Source organism: Crassostrea angulata, chromosome 1 (genome assembly GCF_025612915.1).
Source record: "Crassostrea angulata isolate pt1a10 chromosome 1, ASM2561291v2, whole genome shotgun sequence".
In the NCBI taxonomy this organism is placed as follows: domain Eukaryota; kingdom Metazoa; phylum Mollusca; class Bivalvia; order Ostreida; family Ostreidae; genus Magallana; species Magallana angulata.
Window position 1 is genome coordinate 33187542 of NC_069111.1, and position 25426 is coordinate 33212967.

Genomic DNA, 25426 nt, shown 5'->3' on the forward strand with positions numbered 1-25426 from the left:
GCTACAATATACTGTGGAATCATTAGAATGCATGGTGGCTCAATTTTCGTGGTATTCGTGGTTAGCCCCCCCCCCCCCCCCCCCCCCGAATTTACATCAAATATTGAAAGGCTAGATTTCTTAATGAAACTGAAAACCGACGCATCCACGAATTAACACCCCCACGAATAAGCAAAAAAACCCTAAATCTACGAAAATTGGCCCCCAGTAATTTAAATGATTCCACAGTATTAATATATAATGTTTACTTGTTTGAAAAATAATTTAGGTATTAATAATAGAACATGACAGACTAGCACACGTCAGTTTCATTTATTTTCATTTATTGATTCACAATTTTTAAAAAATAATGGCATTTATATTTATGCAAACAATACGCACGATATTTTCATGAGTGAAAAGACTAAAATAAAGACAGAAAATGATATATGATTATGTTGGATGAGTTTGCATAAAAACAAACCAACGGAATGATCTCTAAAAATAGAAAGTCTGAATCATTTTTTTTTAATCTGTAACCTTTTTTTGTCTGCAGTGAATGGCAGAGTGCTCGTCTGAAAGAACAATTTTTATATATAGAAATCTGTTTCACAGATGGTCTTAACAGAAATGTACACGTCTGTCCGTTATATGCCTTTTCCCTTCAACCAGAAAGCCAAATTTCATTAAGAGAGTCATTTCTGTTCTATTTTTTGTACAAACGATAATCAACAGTGAGCTAATTTTACAAGAGTTGTTCATCCGTGGCACAGCTCGCGTTCACGTACGCACGTGCATTTTTTGTGATTAATTAATATTGTTGTGGGTTTGGGGGGTTGTTGGGGTTTTTTTTTTGGGGGGGGGGGGGGCATGAATTGTTAATATAATTATTGATCTTCTATACGTGTGCACTAAACAATGTATATAGTATTGTTTTCATATAACAGGTGTTAAACAGTGACTGCATCCTGGGTATTTGGATTGTGCTTCATTATTCCTTTCAATTAAGGTATGGTGTAAAGTTTCCTTTATGCGACAGCAGATGCTACTGTCTGAGTGTAAGTAAACCCTCCCCCATTGAAAGTAAACCTGAGCCCCAAGGCTGTGGTTAGGACCGTTGTTTCTATAATAATGTACTGAATGATTGATGAAACTACATTGCTATAGGGAAATATGTAATGAAGAATCAAACCCATATAATACAGTCTATATCATTCCCCGGGGTCTTAATATACAAACTGTGAGAAAACATCAGGTGAGAAAATGATACAGAAAGAGTGCGGAGAACAAATCTCGTAGCCTTCGTCATCTGGTTGAGTTAATATCATTATCAATGACAAAGGTTCGAAATTCCCTCAAAGTCCCAATACTAGCTAAGGTGTACAAAAGGTTGACCCATACACATCTGTTTTATTTATATATCACATAAAACTTGGATATGAATAAATTAAACAGTTATTCTAAATAATGTTTTAATGCCCCGCATTGAAAAAAAAATCGTGCGTTCAAATAATGTGGGTTTTTTTTCTCAATAACGAGATGATCAAATGAATGAATTTAAAAATAAAAAAAGAAAAGTTGCGAAATCGAGAATTTTTATTTACATTGTATGTTCTTTGGTTAACACAAACCTCAAATTTACACTGTACAAAATATCACAAATCTCCTCTTAAAATTTTCTTTAGAGATAAGATGTTAAATTCGTGTCTATTTTGCCAAACGCTATAATTCTGATGCATAGATAATTGTCTACCTCATATTCTTCTTAAATTTGTTAAGTGCAAGATTTCACATCCCAGATGATATCATGAAATTATCCTAAATTAGATTTCACCATCGAGTATGGATTTTTTCAATAGGAATATTGGAGATTGCCCGCCATTGTCATTTTACAACGACATGTGCGAGGAAATAGATCAATAGTTTGCTATGTCCGCGCGCGCATCTAGAGTTTTTAAGGAAAGGACGTTCGCGGATGCTACTACAGATACATGTAAACACAAGTGATATGTATGTCTCTTTTACATATATCTAACCACGGATTTGTACTGCATAAGAGAGAAACTTCCGGGGGTGTTAACATATCATGCTGCATCTGAACAGGACCGCATTCAAGTAGTATAGCGACCACATCCATTCCAATCATGAGCTATCTCTCTGGCGTAACGTGTCGAACATATGGTGAACTGGAAGCATGAAATCAACCAAGTGTGGCGATTTCACATGATGACATTCTGTCAGAGAAACCGTTATGTAGTGGTCGACTTCTTGGTTTGAAAAAAAAAAAATCTGTGAAGAACGAAAAAAAAATCAATAGGAAAAGGCCCAATTCTTCTTTAAAGAGACAGAGGACAATTAGCGTAGTGAGTGTGGATTAATACCACATGATCTGAAAAGCTTTACGCGGGCTACAAATTGGTAGTGATGTTAGACGAACTAGTGTCTTCTCGGTGTCTGCAGTCATCGGTTAGGCCCTGTGTGGGCTGTTTTTGCTCCGTGTCCAGGATTAATGCTGCACCATGTGCTTCGCTTTGACTGCACAGTGGTCGGTAATTTAAGCCACGCGCCCGTTTATCCCCTTTCATCAGCTTTTGTTCACTGTTTTGCAGGATATCTTTCCAAATTTAGTCTAAGGGACTTTCTTTTCTTCCAAGGAATTATAGAGCGGATATTGACTTTGAAGCTGCTGTTGTCTAGAAGGTAATATTTCTTGATTTGAATACTGATTTTTACAATTTTGGTGCAGTGGGCTTTTTGGGTTTTATAACGATACAAATCTTTGCATTCTTAAGAACACATCAAGGAGATTTGTTTGAAATGCCCAGAAATTCTCATTGATGAAAAACTCGTGTGATTTTTGTTTGTGTATAATCAGGTTGCAAATATAACATATTTACATAGGCCTTTCATCTGGCATCAATATGTTTTCATTTATCAGGCAGACCATTAGCGTATGAGCAAATACCTATGGTGAAAGGGATTCAGCAAATATAATGAGAGGAAAATTTCAATATTCAATTAATCAAAATTTTACTTATTATCACTACTTCACACGACTTTTTCTGTAAAATTTTACGCATTCTGAAAACCACCGCCAAAGTACCAATTGTTGGATAAGTGTGATATTCAATAACAAAAATCTATATTATAGCTTTGCACAATATAACAAGCTACATTTTTTCCCTCTTCCCCTTAAGTTGCTTTGATAAAATCTACGAGCTGTGTAATTAGAGCATAATTTACATAGGCCTGAGCAAGATTTTTGATATTTTAAGAGATCGCTTATCTGATAAATAATGATAATATTTTCCGACAACATTTTACACTGACGCAGTATGATATTATTTCGTATTCATAACACTGCACTTCATAGCATAGAAATTTCAATGAAATTCCTGCCCTTTGCTGCTTGATCAAACGTTTTACTCGTTTAATGCCGAGTCTCAAAGCGTGGGGGAATTTTCTAGCAGCGTGAAGAGATTGTGTAATATAAGTGCTACCGATAATTATGAAATATCAAAAATATTACCTTCATATTTTTCTGATGAAAATTGGAGTAATAAACATCTGCGATGAACTCTCTAGAATAGCAAACTATGGGGGAAAGAGTGTTAAATAATGCAGGTATTTTACCACCTTAAACGGTTTATAGTCAGCTAAAAGCACGATGCATTGATGATGGTACTGTGTGTGTAATAAGGAATTACTGGACAGCTTATTTGATAATTACCACACCTGTATTTTATTTGATTCCGTGTATCGTTAACGTGTACAGGTGCACGTGTATGGTATCCAATACGTGGAGGTACAAGTATAGTATAGAAGCAAAGCAGTCATACCGACTCCATCGTGTACATGTAGTAAGCGGCTCGTGCATTTTATCAGTAATCTATAGCATCTAGATGGTAGACAGTAGACTACATGTACATGTTCACGCAGCGAAACGTTTGCAAGCTACACGACAGGGTTCTCTCGAAAGGTTGCTCTCTATGAAGCAAAGAGGGGTCGTGAAATATTCTGAGAGTAAATATATTGACACTAATGGTATTACAGTTAATGCTTTGGATATGACATTATGTTTCCGGCAATTTGTTGTTCATATTCAAATCAAGAGGGATTAAAAAGGAAAATGGAGAGAAATGTTGATACACATGTTATTAATTGTTATCTGGAATCTTGCCACTCACCCCCCCCCCCCCCTGACAAAAGGTACTAAAGGTCGCATAGCTAGCTCTCCGTGCCTTGTTTTATATGGACATGGTTCATTCCACAAGGTTAAAAGTAACCTAAGATTCTACTCACCCCCTACTTCCGTCGAAAATAAAAGTTAATAATTCTTTTGTATGAATTATACCCACACTTCCGTTAAATTAATATCGTCTTTTGTGTCTCTCCTTAAAGGTATTTCCAAAGCGCCTACATTCATTGCCCCGTCCCCCACCCCCTATGGTATTGATTTATTGTGTGTCATGTTTGAATTTCATTTTGAGTGTAAAATTAGAACAGGATTGCCGCGTCTAAAAATTGTTTCACTCCCCCGCCTAAGATTCTGTTTTATCGAACGAGTAAGAAATAAAAACACATCCCCACAGAATCTGTCAATCTGAATGTTTTTTTTATTTTTATAAACCACAGAATAAAGGATATATGCTTCTATTATAGGATGCTGCTTTACATCTCTAAATCGCTACATTATATCCATGTGCTTCGTACTGGAAAAGATGATTCTTTGGGGAATTAACAATCTGTTCATCATCCTGCCGTGTGATCAGCTAAATTAATTAAAAGATAATCAGACCATTTGAACAGTCTTCAATGAAACCGTTTCTGCCTTATTTTGTATTAACAAAGTAGCTATATTTTGTGTATGAATAGTGGAAAATCAATCGTTTAGACTTGAATATTTTGGTCGGCTCTCTATATAGCCTATGTTGTTTTGTCTGGGCGCTTTCTATCTTTGTAGCCTTTAGCGAATACTTGGATTAAAACATATATTTATTTATACATTGTATATCTTTTCCACCGACGAATTGAATTAGATATACAAATATTAAAGAATATATGTGGGGATGCACTGTGTTGAAAACGGAATGTATTTCAGATCATAAATATTTTATGGACGTACATGTATTCGTGCTTATACTTTTGGATTCCATTGAAGCGAAATTTAGTACATATATTTGAAGGTTAAAGTTAAGTGCGTGTTGAAATTGTTTTCTTTTTTTTCATTTTGAAGGTTAAAGTTAAGTGCATGTTGAAATTGTTTTCTTTTTTTTTAAATCATTGACTGCTTTTTGCTATTGATTTGCATTATTCGTCAACTTTTTCCAAACCCCGACTGACGAATTGGATAAAATGATTAAGTGGAGCAGAACCCGATTACGTTACATAACTAAGGTGCATTTACCCACAGGAAACTAATCTTGGGACGATATTGATCCCCGCATAATGTTCACCTGCAATTAGCCAATTAAGTCAACCCCTGGGAATTTCAGTTTTCATGTGAACAAAATCAATGAATAATATAAACCGACCTCAAATTCCATGTATATAATACAATTCATTGATAATTTAAATTTTATGATTGGCACTGTGGAAAACCGGAAAAGACTTTGTTGGGTACAAGAACATCATAACAAAAGAAATAACAATTGAAAAATACGATAGGTGCTTTAAAATTTTTAATGGATGTTAAACGAGTAAAAATTCGCGTGACATCCAATGTTTTTTGTTACAATAACGACTTCCTTTTAACTGAATTAATATATCTTCCATTTAACTTTACTATTTATTATTTATTTTTTGAAAATTTCACAAGTCTCTGAGTTCCAAACTCAGGTAGAAATTAGACCGTTGCGGTTATCAAACTGAATTTTGTAGAAGATATCTGCTTTATACAAATATTTAACAATCATGTAAAATGCACTTTTTTAGAATAATTATTTTATTTGTAACGCAAAAATCGAACTAGGAAAAACAAATGTGGAATTACGCAATTAAAAACATCTTAAGACAGTTTATATAATTTTATAAAAAAAAATCCATATTTTGAAAGCGATAATTTTAAAGTAAAGCTTTTTTTCTACATCGTTTGAGTTATATTTTTTAACAGCCAAGAAAACAATAGAATTCCACCCTGCTTCGCTGTCATCTTCTGTTTCCGCTGATTATAGTGTTTTCCACTGAAAATTGATACATTAGGGGCCCGTTGGATGGCTAACGATTCCTTTGCCATTTTTGATTGAAGTTTCTCGAGCGATGACCGCAATCATATACTGTCGCATAGTCATCAATTTGTCGTTGATATGCCATGACCTCTGTTTAAAACAGTTACAAGTTTCTTTTGCAAATGCTCCAACTTAACATTTCATGAATTTAACATGTTTTTAAAAAAGTAGTTTTAGATCAACGGATTTTTTTCTCTATTCCGGATAGCCTCAAACACCTGTGGTTACAAAAAAAACCCAAACCCTTTCCACAAAGCTGGGTGTGTGATAACTAATAATTAGAGTAACAATAAAATAGTTATAACTGCCCATTAATACTCAGTAGGGGTCGAATTCACTGGTTAACATCCGTATTACGCTTGATCCTGGTGCTAAATTGTTTTATAGATATCGGTTTGGGGTAGATTAAAGACACGTTGAGAATCGCTGACAACACATGCCAACGGATAATCACTCGGTTGCTCCGGCAAAATCTCTCCTCTTTTCCGACTTAAGACCATGGCCAATTTTAAGAAATTCCAAGGGACGATCATCTTGACATTGTTTCTCTCATTTCTTGTTGATTAATACTAATATGTTGTTTTGATATAATGATAGAGATAAGTTACTTTTGGAGAGTTTTCTTTTTAAGAAAAACCATACACCTGAATTACCTGATTGCCTTAATTTCCTGAATTACCCGATCACTTGATTTATCAGAATTACCTAAATTAAAATGAATTTTGGTATAAAAACAAAGTGATTGCAAAAGAAAGGCCAGATTTATGTATTGCACCTTCAAGATATTTCTCTCTTTCTTTTTCATAATCAATCTATATAAAGGAGAAAGAGTCTTCAATTTTCTCGGAAAGTCACAAAAGCACACTAGTTGTATTAAGGATAAGTGATGAGGACGTTTCAATGCTTCTCCCTGTCACCGTGAACTATAATTGAATTCTCTAGGGGGTTAAACGGAGAATAAACAGTGACTAATCTGTTTAGAAGCCTCATTTGCATCGGAGTAGGAGCTTCATGCACGGTCTTAACGGTTAATGGTGATTGTTTTTAATTGATAAAAACCTCAGATAATATAAATTTTGTCTTACTGTTATTTCTAAACTCTTATTTCTGGGAGTCCACTTCCTCACATACATGTATGTATGCTGCCATCTTCCTAAGTAGGCAAGACACTTCTTTCTAGGACAGAAACTTGATAAAGGCAAGTGAATCTCAGGAGTCCCTCCTAGTTGGAGTTTATGAGTTAAGTTAGTGATAATGAAAGAAATCGAGAGTTCGAAAGGGTCGGGAGACCAAGTTTTCTAATTCTAACTGATGTCGTTGATTTTGTACGATAGCAAATTGGCTTCATTTTGGCGTTTCCTGTAAACTCCCAAAGACATGCGCAGTGTTGACTTTGTGACAATTAACGAGTTCCGTCGTAGACTTTTTAAGCTGGCAGTTCCAATTGGCGTCTTGTCCATGGACGTTGAATTATAGAAACTCTTCCTCGTCCGTGATCTGTATGTCCTTTTAATGACCTTCTGGATAGAGCTCCTAATCTTTGATGGAACTTGACTATATGCTCAGCGGTCAACATATAAATTTATGCAATGTCTGTCCATCTATCTATCTATCTATCTATCTATCTATCTATCTATCTATCTATCTATCTATCTATCTATCTATCTATCTATCTATCTATCTATCTAAGATAGATAGATAGATAGATAGATAGATAGATAGTTTTGGTTGAAATTCTAATTGGATCGAGAGTAATTCCTTGCTTCACAAAAAGTTGTGTATTGGATTGGCTTTGTAGTTGAAGGAAAATAAATTAAACCATACTTGATTTATAGTTTAACTATTTGCTTAGTGAATCCAAATAGCTAAAAGAGAGAACGTTGGTATGTTACGTTTGACGCTGCATGCACTGTCAATAGTAGGTTACCGTATGTTTAATGGAAAAAAGAGGATTTTTTTGTTCTTGTCTGTGTGTATGAGTGTTTCTGTATACGTCTATAGAAGATGAATACAACAATATATCATACCTACGGACTTTACCAGAGATTCTGATGTCTGTTACATGTAGTATGTATCTAAGCAAGTAACGTCGCCTTTATGAGATAGTTTTGGAACTGTACATGTATACGTAATTTTTATCCACGGATGAAACTGTCCGTACTATATTTAGGGAACAGCAACTGCTGAATTAAATCGAAACTGATCTGTTGACAGAAATTGCTTTAGAAAGGTAGTAAGTGGTCTTAACACTCTCCAAGAATACTCGCAGCTCTCTATATAATTGTTTTATTCCAATATATTTACGCAATAGGTGTGACTAATCACCTTTAGAAAATGAGTATGTACAACGTGCTTTTGGGATATGGTTAACCAGAAAAAAAACCGAACCTCTTTCGGTTGAATTTCATTTAGAGATTTACATGAATTATTAAAGAACATAAAGCTACTGTCTGATCCTTCTCAAACAACATAGATAGCGAGTGATATCAAAGTGTGTTTCCGCGATATCAAGACTAATGAAAATTGCATGTACGTAGTCAATCTGATGCTACGAGAAATAGCACGTCTAAATTCCAAATTTCACAATATTAGGGGAGATTCTCACACTGCTAATGTTATGAAGTTTTTTCCTAGTGTTAAATATGGGTTTTACATCGATAACATGTTATATCGATCGATTGCTAGAATTTCAGCAGTACTAGTACATTGCATATCGAAACAATGAGTGTGAAGATATGTGTGCCAAAATAAAATAAATTTATACTTATTTCTTATTACAACTAATAAGAAGTAATTAGTTGCATATTAAGAGGGATTTTTAAAGATGTTTCCGCAAAAGGGAGCAAGTCACGCGAGTTTTCTTATACAACACACGCCATCTTGTCTTTCATGTCTTGAATTACTCGATCACTTCAGTTCAATACTTTCCGGAGGCAAAAATCAATGCTTTGAAAGTACGTCTTATATATTTAATTATTATGAATGTATTGCTTCGAAAGATATTCAATACCCTTTTTCATTGTATTTTCCACAGGGTACACAAAACACAACTCCATAAAAGGTTAAGTTTGCCTCCCAGAAGGAACGTTTCTGCGACATTCCAGTTTACCGCCAGTCTCCTCCTCCATTCATCTACCTCAACATTCCCATTTTTTCTCCAAAAAAGAACCAGTTTACCGAATACCAATTCATAATCACTTGACGGACATTCCACTGAGATTTGAAAAGAAGTATCCATTGAATTGCGAATGTGCACTGTACTGTTTTTGAAGTGAAAATAATTACTTTCTCTCCGAAAATAAAAATATATTTGTAAATATATATAATCGAAAGTATCCTAGAATGTTGTCACTGCATTTGTACAACTTGGATGACTAAGATTCCCCGGTTTTTTTGTGGAGTCAAAGAATCATGACGGGATGAGAAAAGTGGAAATCACTGAAATGAAACTTTGAAAAGTTTTGGCGCTCTCTCGGACATGGCTGAGAGGCGATGAAGAAGCAAAACGTTCGGACTTTGTCTCTCATTGTTTGTACCTTTACGTATCTCTTGGTCGGAGCCGCAGTCTTTGACGCCCTGGAATCGCAAAACGAAAGTGACGTCAGGAGAGAACTAAATAGCGAAGAAATGAAGCTTAGAACTAAATATAATATCAGTATATCGGCCTATGATGAGCTCAGAGCCAATATATGGAAAGTGCAGCCGTACAAAAATGGCAGGCAATGGAAGTTTCCTGGTGCCTTTTACTTTTCCTTGACGGTAATTACAACTATAGGTAAGATAATCAAGATATAACATTTATAGATCTTGCACACAAAAACTCTGTTTGAACAAATGAATGTCATTATGGTTCATAGCTGCAAGTACAGTAAATGTGTATGTCCTGACATGTTGACAACGAATCTACTCGTATTTGATTACTGTACAGTATGCAGTTTAACTAAATATACGATAAGACGTTGTTTTGCTCTTTATTTATAATTAAATCACAATGAATGGTTTGCTTGCCTCGATGGCTTGTGTATTTTACGTGGCTTACAATGCAAATCTAAACAAGTATGTTAAGGTATTTCTCTTTAATTCAAAACATTTATTCTTTAAGTCTGTGTTTAATCAAAAAGTAAAACATCCTTAACAAAACCCGTTTTTCCAGTAACTATAATTATTGTCTTGCAAGGTGGATGATTACACCGAAATCTTATTAGTTTTAAAAAACAATAAATAGATAGATAAGTAAATGGAGTGTAGAGTTGCAGAACCTGTCTAGTCGAACACGTGATCATCTGGCATTTAAGTTTTTGCTCAGGAAAGTGGGCCAATTGTTGCGGTTCGTTTCGATGGGTTCAAAAAGTTTTGAAATGGAACATAAAATATGTCAAGAGACCCCACAGACTGTGTTGAAGAAGAAAAAAATATTGGAGAAAAAAGGCTAGCCTTAGAGTTGTTTCATATACTTTATATTTATTTAGTAGACCACATATGAAGTTGGTAATCATAATGAGTATTAAAATTCCCACCAATAACGTCAGACATGGAATTGATTTAATAAGTCTAATTGCTATCTGTGATACATTCTATAGTAAAACAAATAAGTACACAGCAAGTTTAATTTTACTTATAAAAATACTTCTATTTTGGTTTTGATTGTCATAGAATAAATAATATATCAGCCTTAAGAGTATTTCGCTAAAAAATAAAGATCGCATGATAGAATTGTTTTATTGACCAGGTTTTCGTATGTTATCACGATTTTCAATTTGAGTTGTTTATAGAAAATTGCCTTCATTTGAAGTTGTTTCATTTGCATTTCGTTGAAGACGGGATATTGATTTGATTTGTACATTGAACACCTTCACAAGGACAGGCGGTGTCAGACTCCTCAGAGAATCCAAAAGTTTATCTGATTTCTTTATAAAAAGCAAAAACAAAAATCAGCGAAAGTGTATCTCTTCTTTGAATCTTGGCGAACAAAGTAATATAATTACATATCCGAACCCAGATGTCCTAATTCTAAGACTGGAAGAACCATCAAATCAAAATTTGTACTTGAAGCAGCAAGGGGATTATCATGAAACGCTAACAGCCGTCAGTAGGAAAACATGTACCCAATTACTTACTGCTTCTTGCAGAGTAAACTTACAAAAATATGTACACACACAAAGCCAATCAGCCCCATCGATGTATGATAGCATGAAGGCGCTTCATTACACAATGTTATAGGAATATACGTCACGCCATGTCCTTTGTTGGAAAGATTTTGTTTGTTTTTTTTAGTATATATTTAAAATCAGAGTTGTCCAGTTGTCAGTTGTAACGATGCTGGTTCATTGTCAGAGCCCCGCGAAGTTTCTATCCGTTACACTCTTTTTGTTGAAATCAATGTAACGGATAGAAAACCTTTGGGTTAGGTCAAGGGGTTAATTTGAATACATGTATGCCTGTATAGCCACGAAGACTTAAAAAATGTGTAATTCCATATTTGTTTGCTAGTTGTTTTTCAAGACCTTTTCCCAAAAATTGGGTCGGTAAGTCGTAATAAGAAAAAGCTAAAGCCAATGCCTTTTTACCATCCCCCATTTTCTTGTTTCCAATGTTTTCAACCTTTTGAGCATGAAAAGCTCCTGAACTTGTTTGTTTGCTAAGCACGATTTATAGACGGTTCCACGTCTTGCAAAATAAGCTAAAAATAACGCCATCTTGCCAGAAATTGTCTTACAAGCGATCGATTTCGTCTAAGATTAGCATAAATTCGACCCCAATTTTTCGGTTAAACGCCGATCTGTTTGCAAAGCTCGAAATATCCTGTGTTTGTTTTGAATCGGCTGTACAGAATAGGTTTCATAAATGATGACTCCTCAAAAAAGCGATAATGAATTATAAATATTTTATTAAGTCTTTTTGTTAATTTAAACAAAAATAATTTTCAATTTATACAACAGGAATGATTATATTAGCTCATATTTGCTTTCTACCTTCTAAAATATTTACAAATTTAACATACTTTAGTTTTCTAAATCTTCCTTCTCACAATTGTAGTTTTGTTAGTAGCCTAATATTGGTTTATATACAGTATTCATGCACCGCGAAAAAGTAGTTAAATAAGTCTTGATACGTCTTTTCTTGTATGACAAAACAAAAGTCTCACTCGTATATTGAAGAATGAGAACTGAGAACAATGAGATCCTGATGAGCCACTATTCTTGATCAAAAAGAAGTAATGTCTTGTGACTGACAGTAGAACAAGAGGGTTTTATCTCTTACTCATTCACTGTCTTTATTCACACCCTGCCCAGGTTGATAATTCTCAATCCTGCAGTTCAATAAACATAATGGCTAGAATGGCCCCATCATCTGATAGGAAAGTCGATTACACCCGTGAAGAAATGTCACGGTGATTTCTCCCATATTAGTTTGTAATTACTTTACCGATGTATACCTACCAATTTTACGTATATGTCCATTTTTTAACTATTAGAACCCTTGGAACCTTACCCTTGGTGCCCTACCGTTATTGGTCTAGCACTGTGTTCAGTTGACACAACTCAGGCACTGGTGCCTTATTTGACAAAATGAATTAAACATTATTCTAATGATACTGCACTGCAAGGAAATGTCCCAGTTGTCACAGACTGTTATATTATATTGGAAGCACACATACGGTTCATATACATAAACCCATAATAGAATCCATGCCAACCAAGAGAATATGTCATGTTGCAAATTTTGAATTTATCGAGTGGCAATAAATACAAAATTTTTGTCATGTTTATTTTTTATTTACTGCCACCCGATGAATTCAAAATTTACAACATGACAGAGAGTCGAACGTGAACTTTTAAGAAGAAATCACTTCTTTTTTCTATTCAGTTTTGTTTAAATGAAAATATGGTCGAGTTCTCTGTCAGAGAGGCATTTGTAAACTGCAGGAAGAGGACGATTTTGATGCGATACGGTGATTTGTTTTAACTTAACAGCGTATAAATCACAAACGTTTGTTCGAATGCATTTTGTAAGGTTAATATTGTGCAAAACGGAGACAGTTCGGTTCAAAGAACTCAGAAACATTTTCATAAACGAATTGAAATGACGATATTTTGACAATCTGTATACCAAATGTAGCTATATATTTGTTAAACTTCACTAAGACATTGTGATTTCACGAATCTAAAACGTACTTTTTCATGAATTGTCTTGACAATTAATTAGAAAAAAGCTTGAGATCAGCTACGCACGTGTTTTTTTTCCAGAAAGAATCCATTTGTTTACTTAGGATGGGCCGTTATGTCATATTACACGAAACTGTCTCGTTTGTAAACACCCAGCCAATGGATCATATGGTGCGCATGTTAGTGATGCGCAAACGCCACAGACAGAAGTGGCTAAAGCAAACAACATTACCTAAGCAATGAAAGTATTTCGCTAATCTTCTTATGATATTAATGAGAATTAACGTTCAACCACGAACACTAATTAATGATTAAGCTTACAAGAAACAGGAGGATGTACGCGGTCCTACGTGTGCTGCGACTGATTTATGGTAGAGGCGTTGTAGGTTTTTATTCGCTGGATTTAGGAAGGCACTTTCTTTCCAAAAGTACAATAACTGTATTTTAACAATTTGACGTATCTTTGGCCTCTAGTCTAATTAATTTCTTATGTTGCTCCTAAACTCTTCAGTTTTATGTACTCGTCATCTGACAAGACCAGAGTACGGCTATTTATGACCCTCTGCATACCGAGCCAAGTCTGTAAAGCAATTATGAGATGTTGATAATAACATTTTTTCTTTTTATTGCAAATTAGTAATCAAATTCCCTCCTCATATTGTTCCACAGATGTGCATTGCTATAACTCTCTCACTTTTCCCAATACACTGACGACTTCTTGGCTGAAAAAGTGCCTTTGCCATTATATGTTCTATTGCTTTTGGGTTTGTTTTTTTTTTGCATCTACTTGAATACTTGTACATGCAAACGTTTATACAATGTATGTACAGTAGTTTATAAGAGGAAAATACAAATGCTTCAATTTATTCGCAGGCTTGGCCAACATATCCTTATTTCTCTAATCAATCATTTCATTTTATCGTATATCTACAGTACCAGACAACTGCAGATACTGTCCTGAAAAAAAAATAATTTTAAAATTTGATCTTATATCAGTTTTTGAATTCCTTACATGAATGAACGATTTTTTTTTTTCATTACAAAGTGTAAGAGACCGAGTTTATTTTTTTAAAGTACAGCAGTTTGCAACTTAAATACTAGACTTGTCCGAAATATTGGACAAGTTGTCGATACCCCCTCCCCCACTTTACTGCCCTAGGTGATACATCGACCGTAATGTAGGCCATAACATAGGGTTGATTTGTCAGTCTGGTGCAAGATAAAACACTTAATCTGATAGATTTTATTACAAACCGTTATAAGAAAACATAAACCTTTATCTGATAATAAAACAAGGCGAAGTTTATTTGCTTTCAACAGGAACCGCCAAGTTACCACCCAATTATAAACTTTAATTCAATGATCTCCCTCCACAGTTTGTTTTGTACGAATAAGAGGAGCCAGACACCATTGACTTCGGTGCATTTAATCGTCTTAATCTTGATAATCCGTCTCAGATGTCAACAATACGCATCTTTCTTTTGTATATATGGAGGTTAATTTCACAGTTGCAGGTGCTTGCACGCGTCTTTGCAGCAAACCCGCTGTTGAAAACGCCCAAAGAAAACAAATTTTAAAATTTTCATCACAGATTATAAAAGAAAAACTGATTTGATTTGATGTCATATTCAAGAGTTATTTGAATTGGGACAAATGCTTCTAAAGGATTGTTACGAAGCAGTAATTATATAAATCCCGTATGAAGTTAAAATATGATTACGTAATAAACCGGTATTGTTGCAGCTGTGATTCAAGAAACCAGCTTAAAATTGCATTTTAAATTTGTTTTTTATGCGAGACATGCAATCATTTTGTCCCATAATTACCCAAATCCCTACCGATGGTAATTTTGGCCGCTGTCTTTTAAGTAGCTACATTTGAATGCTAAATATTTTCGCTTGTACATGCTAAGATACATGCAACAGAATAATTTACAGTAAATACTTTGGCTGTGCTTTGTTGGTTATTGGAAGTAAAAAAAAAACAAGGACATAACAATTGAGAGGAATTATAGACTGGGGGATAATCCACAATAAGTATATTGCAATACGTCTGCTTATTGATTAGAAAATCTGGGCAATTATTGGGAACATATTTTTTTCGGTAAAGCCGCCTTGTTTCCAAATAATTTAATGAGCCTTGTGGATTCCAGGACAGTTAGACAATCTTTTGTTAATTCTCTCGTAGAGTCAAGGCCTATATGTAGCTATCCAGATTTGATTGTAGCTTAATTCGTTATTATGTAGAACAATATTATTTACGAAAACGAACTTGGTGAACGCCAGAGTTTAATTACTTGTCTGAAGTGTTAACCCTGTCCTCAGTATGACAGCGTTGTATGAAAAAACATTTCAAGGATGTATTTATCAGTGTATAATTACAGGTATAGCCTAGAAACTTTAACCTCTTGTGCCATCTTGGTGCAAGTTAGTCTGTTGTTGAAGCATTAAACAACCTCTTGTAAAGAATAAGTATCATATGAGGCATAATCATGCATTATGATTATATTTTAGAGAAGGGTGTCATATTCTGAGATGTGCTTTTCTTTTTTTCTGTTCTATCAAGTACTTTTTTTTCTTCGACTACAAAATGAAAAGATGCACGCACTTTTTTCTCCCTATGTTTGCCCAGTTAGCAGCGGATTTAAGATTAGAAATGGGTGTGATAGCTTTTAAAACTGCATTGATAAACATGACGATGGATCGCTTCAAAGGGGGATTTAATTTGGTTTCTTAAATGCAATTCAGATGCATTACGATTTTTACAGTGGGTAAAACCTCTTGACGTCTTCTCTCAAGACTTAGGCTAAAAGTATATATAAAATTAAACGCGCCTGAAGTGGATTTAATCGTCGCTATCTTGTGGCCTAGCATAAAAAAAAAGATTGTAAATCTTTAATAGACCTTTACAATTAAAACTCTGATTTGTTCTGATATGTCATATTTTAACATGTAAAACTAGTAATGGTCAAACCCATATAAAAACTGTTTCATCTATGTACATATTATAAACTAGACAACATTGATATGGTGACCATCTCAAAGGGCCACGCTTAAATTGTGGACAGGTGGATGAAAAGAATTTCAGAGAATTTTTCTTTGACCTCGACCTGTTACTTCGAAATTGTCCAGCTGGCATAAAACTTTTAATTCAATCTCATTACCCCTTACATAGAGGCATTTTTTGCAATCTGAACAGATTAACCAAATGGGAGACAATCTATGGTCTAAAACTGATTATTAAAATATCTGCATTTACCTTCACATTGACTTCGTTCAAATTCACTGCACGCCAATAACCAAAAAGCTCTGTTTAAGTAAAGTTTTAGCCAAAAGAGCTAAGTGGAAAGGGTAAATATGCTCTTAAAAAAGGATTTTTGTTTGATCTGACATGACCTTGACACTTGGTCTACACAAATCATCCAAAGTCACTGCATACCTTTCATCAAAGGCACTATGTGGGTGAAGTATGAGCCAGATTGGAGCATAGGGAGAGAAGATATGCTCCGAACAACGATTTGTCACAAAATTCTGCTATGACCTTCACATTTGACCTTGAAAATTGGTTCAAGGTCAGTATATATCCGTTATTCATAAGCTCTTTTTATGTGAAGTATGGGCCAAACAGGGCTAAGTAGAAAATATATATGCTCTAAAAAGGGAATTTTGCATGATCCGATATGACCTCGAGCCTTGACTAACAAACTTCATTCAAGATCACTGCACACCCCTTGACCATAGATAATCTGTGAATGAACCAGATTGGACCAAGAGGAAAGAAAATATGGTCCGGACAAGGATTTTATTCATAATTCTGATGACTTTAACCTTAGGTCTAGAAAAATAATTCAAGGTCACTGCACACCCTTTACCCAAAAGCACTATGTGGTTGAAGTGTGAGTCTGATTGGACCAAGGGGAGAGAAGATATGCTCTGGACAGACCGATGGAAAGAGGGACGTACGGACAGACAGACTGATCACTTTAGGGCGCTCACAGAGCGGGGCCCTAATAAATAATCAGATATCTGTACCCCGATTTTTATCTCGGTAAAATGAAATAACTTTGTGTTTTGTTGTATTAAGATTTGATCTACTCGCTTTTGGAGTGCGATTCACTCGTAGTGACGCAACCAAAACTATAAAATCAAGAATTTAACAGCAAATAAATCGGTTGAAATATTAATGTGCAACTAAACCACACAAAACATCGTAAATATCAAGTTATTCGATTTAGTCTGAGCATAGGTTAAAATGATAAATGCAGAAACGAGGAAGTTTTTACATTTAACAAAGGTATAGTTACAAGTCCCCTATTGAGTTCCGGCTGCGTTGGGAGAGATGTACATTTGTACCTGCACTGTTTCGGTACAAGTTTTGTTTATTTTGCATACTTTCTTATCTCATAAAACATCCTTGACGATCCCGACATTATCATGATCTGTCAGAGTCTAGCTTCTGATGGTTCTGTTCGTTTAAATAGTGTGCTTTATGTTCCATTGTTGTAACAAGGCAGATTGAACCTTAGCGTATGATAGCAGGGAAATGGTTTTTGCTAAATACATATCCCTGTGGTGTTTAATGAATTGTGAACTTCATCTTCAATGCCGCATGAAAATGTATTTTTAATGTGATGATCAAATTTTGTCCAGACAGATACTAAACTGAAACTCAAATTAGAATATCAGTTTTCAGAAAATTAGCATATATGCTTTCTACAGCATTGCTTTTAACTTCGAAAGTGTAACACGTTTGCAATTTGATATAATATAATATTAACCAACAATATTGTACATAAATAAAAGGGGCTATTGATGAGAATTGCTCATAAGCACTGGAGGTTGAGATCTGATTTCTAGTTGGCAAAGGACCATTGCCTATTTCTCGAAACGGGGATACATGATCTGTTGATGTTTGATTTATCGGGGGAAACAATGTAAAGTCACGTCCTCCGGGAATCGTTTTTCCTCCCTCAATTGCATCGGTGAAACTAAAATAGTCTGTGACCGGGACTTGTCTTTTACCAAACACGTGAAGCAATTAAAGTCGTCTCTTCCATAGAAGAGGTCGGTAGATATGTCAGGCGCGAATAATTTTTCCTCTTTCTTACATCTGCTTTTGTCATAAGCTGATGATATAGAGACTTGCGGCTATCATTGTTGCCTTTGATTTCGATCAATGGTTTTGCATTTTCGATTTAGAAATCCCGCGGATTGAATCAGGAATAACACAAGGGGTCGACTGACACGTGTTAAGCGAAATCCACGTGTTAATCCCCCGAAATCACTGCCACTCCCTGGGAACCGTTTCTTCTTAATGACGTCATTGGTCATGTTGATTTAGGGTTGCCGGCCAGCCTTCACTCGTCTGTGTAGATTTATCTTTTGGATACATCAGCGATGAAAGGAATGATTAATGAGGGAAAAATAAGTCTTATTTTTTTTTAAATACATCATCATCTCGCTCAAATCTCGCTATTATCACGTTCGAAGGGTCTGTAGGAGAACAGATTATCTACTTCAGACAGATTGCAATACAAGCGCATTGCAGCTATAAGACATTTATTATGGTTACCAAATAGCTGTAAATTATTTTACGAAGGGAAACAACTTTCAGACTGGTTGGCTATTTTTTTTCCTAAAATAACAGTAACGTTTTACAGTTTAACAGTTTATTTAAAAAATGGCCATATTCGGATATAAAATGATAAATTTGTACCAAAATTGAATCTTTAATCAATTAACTATGATAATATTAACACTTATGCTCACGCGATTTCTCTCAAGTTTGTTACAAGTATGTGTGCCTGCAATGTGTATATACACATGGGTACAAGATTTATACCGATTGAAAGAAAGAACGAAATGAAAACCAATTCGAAGGACTTAATTACAGTTAAAAATTACTGTTTTCGCACCTATTTCGATTAGAAAAAAGTCAACACGACAGCGATTTTATTTGTATTAGACTGAAGCAAGATTGACCCACATAGTGCTTCATTTATATTTGATCTGTAATGCAATCCATATCGCTGTGTACAGACAGGACAACTTGATTGAGATTCAGAGTGCGTCTGTCCCGGTCCCCGCCGTGTTGTTAATGTAAAAATAGTCCTACAGGAAACAGCCGATGTAATGGAAAAGTTGCATACCGATTGACTTGATGCAAACGCAACTATTACAACCGAAAGAGGGAGAGAGAGCGAGAGAGAGAGAGAATTCTTCTTTTACTATGTTAAAATGAGTATTTATCATTGTATTAGTATGCCTCTATTGACCCGTATTGTGCTAACAATATTTTACTGCGTTTTTATTTTTTGAACTCGGATGAAAATCCGAGTTGATGAACTTAGTTCAACCCTAGAGTTCTATAAGCGGAATGTTGCATGCCCGCAGTACAAAGGGAAAAATGTTCAACCAAAAGACTCCGTACGACATCTGACAGAAAAATGGCTTCCTGTAATCTAATTGTCTATCTGTAATAGCGTTCAGCGAGTGAAGGCATCCAAGATAGTTTTTTCTTGTTACTAGGAGGGATGTCATAATTGTAGTGGAATGAATTTACAAATGCTGTGATGACACATTTGCCGAGAGCCTTCAAAGATCAAGAGGATATTCTGCATTGCTCTTATCGCGAGCTTTGCACGAGATGCACTGTTTCGTGAAAAACTTAAGTTTATGCCACTCAAGAATATGTTTCATGTATGATATGTAATAGATGTGACAGAACAGCAACTTGCATACTCATTTGATCTATGAAAACAGGCGAATGAAACGGTTTTAGCATCTATTGATATTAATAGTTTAGTGTTAGCACCTGGTCCGGGGGAGGTGGTATATTATACTGAACAGCTGTTACAAACGATTTATAAACAGATTTGCATAATCCCTTATAATTGTGTCAAATCGGTTGACAAAGTATGTATAACAGCATTGCGTTTGGACTATAGAACGTTTCTCTGCACGAATTAAGATGCGATATTGATATACATTATCCCCGTGTTCATTCGCAGCACATCAAGTCTCACCAAAATTTGCTCCTCAATCGGTTAAATACTCCCATTCATCAATAATGATAGAGCTATTCGGAAAATTTCTATCGATTAATTAGTACACACAGAGGCCTGATTTACATTTTATTGGCAGTTTGCAGGCATCGGTGTCTTGTTTGCATAAAACTACTCAATCTGATTCTTCTTTTTTTTTTTGAAGTTTGTATTAATTGCCGTTGCCACACGGTTCTGAAATTAAGTTTCAGTTCAAACTGTTGAGCAGTGACGCCATTATTATTACTTTCCGCTGAAAACACCGTCACGCAACGCAACAGGTTCGATTTATAGAATTGTTTGGTTAAAAAATAAAATAAATTCCTTTAAAAAATAATAATTCGTAAGAAAAATTTTTGGTCCGTTGATCACCTTTGGTACATATATACCCTAGATATCGGCTTTACTTTGAAAAACAATGTTGCATGTTAAAAAGAATAATTGTTCCTCGTACAACGCAATTTGAAAAATTACGCACTTGGAAAAATATATCGAGGTTCTTGATTTTTTTTTAAGTGCGATGATTTGGTTAAATATTTAACGCACCATCAAAGTGCATTGCAATAGCTCATAACAAGTATTTTTTTTAAACTCAACTTCATTGAAAATTGACTCATTTGACGAATACAGAAAACTATCATTTTAATAAGTTAAAACAAACCACATTATTAAGAGTGTCACGACAAATATGTATCATCAGTTTTATGTTTCTATTAAAATATTCAACAATTCATATATAGGAAATATTAGCAGCAACGTTCGCAAAATAAAATGAAAACAGTCTAATATTCATAACACTTGAATATTTCTATATTTTAATGTCACGGGCATTTTCCAATGGTTGATCGTTCTTAGGTCTCGAAAAAAGCTCATTTAGTGCGAAAACGAAAAATTGAAGAAGAAAAAACAGCGTACTATATCAACAAACTGTTTTTTCGTTTATGCATCTCTACAAAAGATGACAATTTTCATTTTAAGTACTGTATACACAAGAGGGTTCCGCTGAAGGTCGGTCACTCAATATGAATTGCTAAATTGACGCTGATTTTTGCAATCTAATTATATTTGACACACGCAATGATATATGAGAAGGCATAGTAATGATCTATTAATTGCTTTATTATTATGCTAACGACATGTAACTATATTCTATTCCGTATTTAAAAAAAATACCATGGTAATCGACAAATATCTTGAAATCGTAAAAATTGAAGGAAAAAAGGTACAGATTAATTCGGAAAAAGCCGTACCCTAATATAAATATAAATCTTCTTCGGTGTTTTTTAAGCACATAAAACCATTTTAACAAGAGCTTGGACTTTGGGTAGTCGTGTCAAACGCAATGTGACGTACGCCTGTCTATTTCATTGCTAGCCATTCAGCCAAGGCTCTCTGAAACCAACAAGATTTGTCTGGCTTTCGAGCGAAGACTACGCAATCGATGTATATTTCGCTTGAAACCAGCGTCATTTTAACTTGTTTTGACACAAGAAATAGATAGTTACATCTTACCGAAAGTCCAAGGCCATGTTAAAATGGTTCTAAATGATAACCTGAAAAAGCACATCTAGTGTGGAAACGGAAAAAAGTAGATTTTTTTTCAAAAACCCAAATTGTTTTCTTATTTTGTGTATATTTTGAGCCCACTAAGAATGGAATGATCTCGGATATGGATATTATTTTCAAATCAAGTATAGTACTAGTTTTGTACTAGTTCTGTCAAAAGATGTAATACGATTTATTTCATTTTTAATTACACTATTCTTTGTTTAATGTACATGTATACATTTTGGATTACATAAACTTGGATTCTATGACTTCTGTAATCTTTGCAGGCTATGGTCACAGCACCCCCCAAACAGACAGTGGGAAAGTCTTCTGCATGTGGTACGCTCTCGTCGGCATTCCGCTTTGTCTCATCATGTTCCAAAGTGTGGGTGAACGCCTGAACACATTTGTGACTTTTCTTCTCAAACACACAAAAAAATGCCTCAGGCTGAAAAACTGCGAGGTCTCGCAGACAAACTTAATAATGGTGGCTACCATTCTGTCCAGCTTCTACTTGTTTACTGGAGCAGGTGTCTTCACCCACTTTGAGGATTGGTCTTATTTGGATGCATTCTACTATTGCTTCATTACACTAACTACCATTGGATTCGGAGACTATGTGGCTCTGCAGAGTAACAATGCCCTGCAGGATAATCCTGAATATGTGACCTTTAGTTTGATATTCATTCTCTTCGGATTAACGGTCATCTCTGCAGCAATGAATCTTTTAGTATTAAGATTTTTAACGATGAATACTGAGGATGAACAAAGAGACGAATTAGAAGCAGCTGCGGCTGCTCAAACTGCCGTTAGGTTGGAGGGTGACGTCATTACTTCCAATGGCAACGTTGTTTCTGGTGCTCAAGAAAACCCGGAATTCAATGACGTCACATCTGTGTGCTCATGTTCCTGCTACAATCTGGGAAGGCGGAATAAAAGCCGATACACAGTTACTCGACTTCCAGGGAAAATATCACATCTTTTGCCGATGCACAGTGTCAGTTCTGGCAAAGACGACAACTTTATGACAGACATTGAGTCCAATTCAGTTTTACCTTTTCAGCATATTAATTCAAAACGGGCATCGGTATAGCTTTATCACATTTCATTGCGTCATATCACACAAAATGTATATATATATCTGGGGAATGTTTACTTCTATATTTTTACACCTGTTATATGTACGAGTTGCCAAGAGTGTGAAACTGTTTCCAACTGTCAATGCATGCATCATATGTTTAGTTTACCAGATTCTATTTTTGCAATCTTGTGTCAACCTATCTATAGCTATATATATCGTGGAACTTGTTCACAAATTTGATGACGCTTTTGGAGACCGTCGCGATTGCGTACATAACACTCTGACGTGTAAACTGTTTATGAGTAATTTATTACATTAGCGGTCGTTCATCAGTTTAGATCACATGAGGATTGCTACCCTGTCAATAGCCTGTAACTTGAGTCGGAATATCAATTTTACTGTCGTATGATGACCATGACGAAAACCTGAGGAGAATAGAAATAACCTATCGGGTAAATAGTATATCGATACCAGCTCGTAGTATACACTAGTATATGTGGGGTTTTTTTAATTTCTATATAAATACGGTTATTGGTTAACAAACAATTTCTTCAAGTTACAGTAGGACTTTGACTTGCAACTTGAGTGACTACCATCCGTAGAAGCAGCATTTATTGTTTACTACTGTTACTTTTCCCTAAGAAGCAAAAAAACAAGGTCCTACGTTTTATGATATAGTCACATAATCTAATGTTATATTATTGTTTCAAAAGAAATAGTTTTACAAATAGATAAAAATCAGGGATAAAGAGATCGTGTACTTTTACCGAAATGTACAACTAAACAAGCCAATGCAAGCCCGATTGATTTCTAAATGGACGCGAAAAGGTCCATAAGGAATTGTGCAGTACTTCCTGTTTTTAAACGAACCACGGTTAAAGCATTGTAGATTAGCTTAGCGATGCAAAAACAAAAGTTCAGATAAAATGAAAGTGCATAATTATTTTCAGTGTGTGTTCCGCGAGCCGATTTTTGTCGACATAGAATTTCCTAGCGTTTGTGTATTGTTTTTATTTATTTATTTGATTTCAGCATTTTGCATGAAGTTTCACCCCAGCAAATCATGAACTTATCTTTTTATGTAGCCGAGGATTCTCCAGATTTCGTTGTTATATATTACAGTATATTTTCTTGTTATAATGAAGAGGGATTGAAGTAAATGTTGAAGTGAATGAACGGCCAAAGCAATAAAATGTATGCCTGTGACGTATAATGTATGAATGGGATATATCTTCTCTTCGAAATGTCTTAGGGCAAAAATGAATCATTAGACATGGAAAACGAAACTAAAATATGAAGGAATGCTTTTTTTCTTGAGGATATTTTCTTGGTTTTTTTTTTCAAAAAATAGAAGAATTGTGAATTACTAGTATAACAAATGTATTAAAATTTCTTCGGTAAGTGTTTAAAAGTAGATAAAAAATAAAATGAAAAACAGAGGATGGTGTTAGGAGTATGAAGAGAGAAAGTAATGCCCGTAAAGACAGATTCCAATTATTTTTTTCCTTTCTTCTACACATTGTTCAACTATGATAAAAAGGAAATCAAAACGTCATTTCAGACCCATGAATAGCGTGTAGCAGCGGTGTGTTTATGTTTAAGTTATATCAATGTCGGCAGTTTGATATCCGGTTCCTTTGAACTGGATATTTCCGACAAGTTGTTCATACTACGCTGCAACATATGGCATCCAAATGTTGCAACATTCACTCATAATCCTCATAAATATAATTATTTTGGGAAAGGAATTGGTAACTCATGTTCACAAGAAATATACTGTTTCTTTTTCGTTATCTCTCTTTGTTTTCAAATTTAAAACTTGTATTAATGACAATGAAGAGAATAATTATGGTTCTATACATTAAACACAATTTATTCCTTTTGTCCTTCTCTTTTTGGTTATCGGGATATGCATGCAATATTAGTACTAGTAAGTAAAGTGTTTTTATGGTTCTATTGCTAAATTTGCACCATCAAGTCATGCAATCTAAGCTAGATTACACTGATAAGAAAAACGATATTTGATAAGAAACAAATAGTTTTCCATTAAGAAATATTCTTTAAAATACTTATCATTGCCCGGCCTTTCAACCCACAAAGCAATTCTATTATGGCATGCAAAGATGTATACCATCTTTATGTAAGAACCAGTGTGAATTATTATTATCATAATGTATATGTTTTATGTTATTTTCTTAATTTCAATGAACATTTTTTAAAACGGGATACGGCAATTCTTTTGTTGTGGGTTTTTTTTATTTTATTTTGTCTTAACTCCTAATGCAGGGTGTTGCAAATTCCTTCTTCCATGACCATAAAATGTGTGAATAAGGGCTGAACTTTTTCATATTTTTTGAAAATTAAATAAATTTTATACAAAGTT

At 34.8% G+C, this 25426-nt stretch overlaps 1 protein-coding gene across 1 annotated transcript; it reads left to right on the forward strand.

Moving 5' to 3' along the window:
• The first annotated feature begins 1893 nt into the window (after positions 1-1893).
• LOC128188876 (two pore potassium channel protein sup-9-like) lies at positions 1894-25426 on the forward strand. Its single transcript, XM_052860187.1, has 3 exons — positions 1894-2679; positions 9241-9981; positions 22250-25426. The coding sequence occupies exons 2-3, from the start codon at positions 9699-9701 to the stop codon at positions 23053-23055; spliced, it is 1089 nt and encodes a 362-aa protein (XP_052716147.1). The 5' UTR covers positions 1894-2679; positions 9241-9698; the 3' UTR covers positions 23056-25426.

Bases quoted from the DNA above. Each gene is read 5' to 3' on its own strand.
- LOC128188876 (XM_052860187.1), top strand. From the start codon at position 9,699: ATGAAGAAGCAAAACGTTCGGACTTTGTCTCTCATTGTTTGTACCTTT. The intron at 9,982-22,249 runs GTAAGATAATCA...TAATCTTTGCAG, and splicing joins GACGGTAATTACAACTATAG to GCTATGGTCACAGCACCCCC.